This window comes from Octodon degus, unplaced genomic scaffold (assembly GCF_000260255.1).
Source record: "Octodon degus isolate 3935 unplaced genomic scaffold, OctDeg1.0 scaffold00007, whole genome shotgun sequence".
In the NCBI taxonomy this organism is placed as follows: domain Eukaryota; kingdom Metazoa; phylum Chordata; class Mammalia; order Rodentia; family Octodontidae; genus Octodon; species Octodon degus.
In genome coordinates, this window is record NW_004524583.1 from 32,771,462 (window position 1) to 32,774,378 (window position 2,917).

The following is a 2,917-nucleotide window of genomic DNA, read 5'->3' on the forward strand; positions in this document are numbered from 1 at the left end:
CGCCGGCTGCGCGGCCAGGCACCCCAGAAAGCCGGGATGCCGCCGAAGGGAAAGGACAAAAAGAAAGGCAAGGGCAAAGGCAAAGGCAAGGACAAGAAGTAAGCAGCAGCCGCGCCGGTGGCCCCGCTCCCTCGGCCTGGCGCGCCGCCGCCCTCCCACCCGGGCCTGGGGCCGCTCCTCCTGCGGCTCTTCTTGGCCTGAGATGTCTAATCCAGACGTCAACAAGTAGAACATGCCCTCGTGTGGGGGTCTGAATTGGTTCTTCGGATTTGTAGGAGAATCCCTTTGGTTCACCAAGGAGCCTATAGATTTGATCAGATTGGGAAACTGGTTCATGTTTCCGAAAAATTATCAGAGCCCCTGATAACGTGGGTAGTATTCTAGCAGTAATCCTTTAGAGACTCGGGGTTGCTGCTGGATTGCCATTGGCTCTGTTGGTGATCCCAGGGGCTTCTAAACACATGGGAGGTGTGCATGGTGTCCCGTTTATAAGGGGCCACCAACTTGTGATGTTTATCAAAGTAACTTGCTTGGATGTCATTGAGTGATGCAGAGTGTACCTAGCGTGCACCAGGACCGCGATTCACTCCCAAGCCCTGCAAAAACCAAACAAAAATAACTCGGTAAGTTCATTTTAGTACCGGAAATTTGGGAAACAAATTACCAAAGGAATAAATAAAGTCACCTATAAACCCATCATCCATAGATAATCTGCTCTCGGAACCTGAGGCAGGAGGGCCTCACATTCAAGCCTAGCTGGGGCAGTTTAGTAACTCAGACTCAATTTCCAGATAGAAAAAGAGAAAAAGAGATGGGGCAGTGGCTCGGAGGCCGGGCGCTGGGCTTCTCCCATCACCTGGCTACGCACGTGAAAACCGAGCTCCGCTGGGAATCAGCGCTTTTCTTCCTTGAGCCTCCATGGTCCATTGTTTAAAATACGTTGTTCTGCTTTTCCAGTCGCCCTTAGTGATTATACTCACCTCTTGCTCCTTATGGTGACAAAATACCCGACACCCACAATGTAAAGGGGGAGAGGTTTATTTTAAGCCCTTGTCCAGCTGACTTGAAGGTAGAAAGTGGTGGCGGAAAGGTCTGGGCAAGGCAGCTGCGCACACCTTGGCAGTGCAGAGGCACGGGGGGGGGGGGAGCTGCACGTCCCTCCAGCTCTTGCCCCCTCCCCCAGGAGAGGCCCCCCTACCTCCCAGGCCAGGACCCCCTTCCTGACAGCACGTCTAGTGCTTCTACCCAGCCTCTTCCAGAAGCCTCCCGATGAGCACCTCAGATCTCTGGGGGAATTCTCTCTACAGAAGCCCTAACAGTGCTACTTCTGAGTATCTCACGTCTTGCATTGACTATCCTGATACCTTCAGGGACCAGTTGGATGACTACAATACTAGCGTCCAAATCACAATGCTTCTGAGAACAACAGCTCTAACAAGCTGAGGGCGAGGGGCTGTGGCTGGCCTTATTTCATTTATTTATTTATTTATTTATTTGCGGAACTGGGGATTGAACTCAGGCCCTTGCGCTTGCCAGGGAAGCACTTATTCCACTGAGCCATCTCCCCAGCCCCAGCTTGGCCTTAATTTAAAGAAAACAAAAGTACCAGGAAAAAGGGACTGAGAACCCAGAGTTGAGAAGTGCAAATGGAAGGTGGCAGCATAAAAAGGTCTATTCTTACATGGGTGAGACTATCCAGCAGGCAAATAGGGAAAAGTTTTCTGTATTCTATGTATAGATATATACATAGTATCTATGGTATAGTTTAATGTTCATCCAATAAATATTTTTATTTTTCTTTCATGCAAGGGATTGAACCCTGTACCTTCCCACTGAGCTACAGGACCAGCCCCTTCTTTTATGTTGTGTTTTGAGATGGGATCTGTTAAGTCGCTAAGTTGCCCATGTGCTACCCTAACTGTCCTTCCGTACATATATATGCCTTGGCCTCTCAGAGTGCTGGGGTCACGGGCAGATGCCATGACGCCTGCTGAAAAAAATCTCTCCTTTTATCACTTTTCTGTTTTTGTTTCAAGACAGGGTCTCACTAAGCACTTCAGGCTGGCTTTGAATTCACTACGTAGCCCAAATTATCCAAAATTCCCAGTGAGCCTTCGACTTTTGCTTGCCGAATGCTGAGATTACGGGCCTGTACCAACTTGCCCAGCTTCCTTTTATCAATTAATCTTTGAATCCATCCTTTTATTATTTATCATTTTATTATATTTTTTGTCTTTTGTCTTTTTTAATTTTTTTTGGCAGAACCGGGGATTGAATATTTTTTGTGTTTTTGAGATGGTCTCACTATGCAGTTCAGGCGGTCCTTGAGCTCACTTTGTAGCCGAGGCTGGTCTCAAACTCCCAATGATCCTCCTGCTTCAGCTTCCCAAGTGCTGGGATTACAGGTGTGCACCACCATGTCTAGCTTTTTTTGTGTGTGTTTGTCTTTTTGCTTTATTTTTAAATAAAAACAAGGGATCAAATCCAGGACTTTACCACTGAGCCCCACCCTACTTCCTATATATATTTTTCTCTCCACCTTTATATAAATGATACTTGTTTCTCAAGCATTTTTAAAAGTCTGGCAAACTGTGGTGCTAACTGGTGAAATATTTAACATACTTGCCAGAGTAACTTGCTCTTTTGTCCAAGGCCTAGCCAAAAAGCCCCAAACAAAACTGGGGTGGCACAGGAGGGGAGATTCCACGTACATTACTGATGTATCCTCATGCAAAACAACAATAAATTGGGGAATAGATCTGCAATGGAGAGAACCAAAGTTCATAACTGATAAATAGGAATAGAAAAAAAGATAGTTCAAACATGACAGAATTAAAGATACAAATGAAGGGGCTGGTGAGATGGCTCAGTGGGCTAAAGCACCTACTTAGAACAAGCTTAGCAAAGCACAGGGACC

At 46.7% G+C, this 2,917-nt stretch overlaps 1 protein-coding gene across 1 annotated transcript in view; it reads left to right on the plus strand.

The window, feature by feature from the left end:
- Positions 1-36: 36 nt before the first annotated feature.
- The window catches only part of Bbof1 (basal body orientation factor 1), a 27,931-nt gene continuing 25,050 nt past the window's right edge, over positions 37-2,917 (plus strand). Inside the window, exons 1-2 of the mRNA XM_012517208.1 lie at positions 37-98; positions 276-372. Of these exons, the coding sequence (XP_012372662.1) occupies positions 37-98; positions 276-372 (159 nt within the window). The remainder of the gene's footprint in view (positions 99-275; positions 373-2,917) is intronic.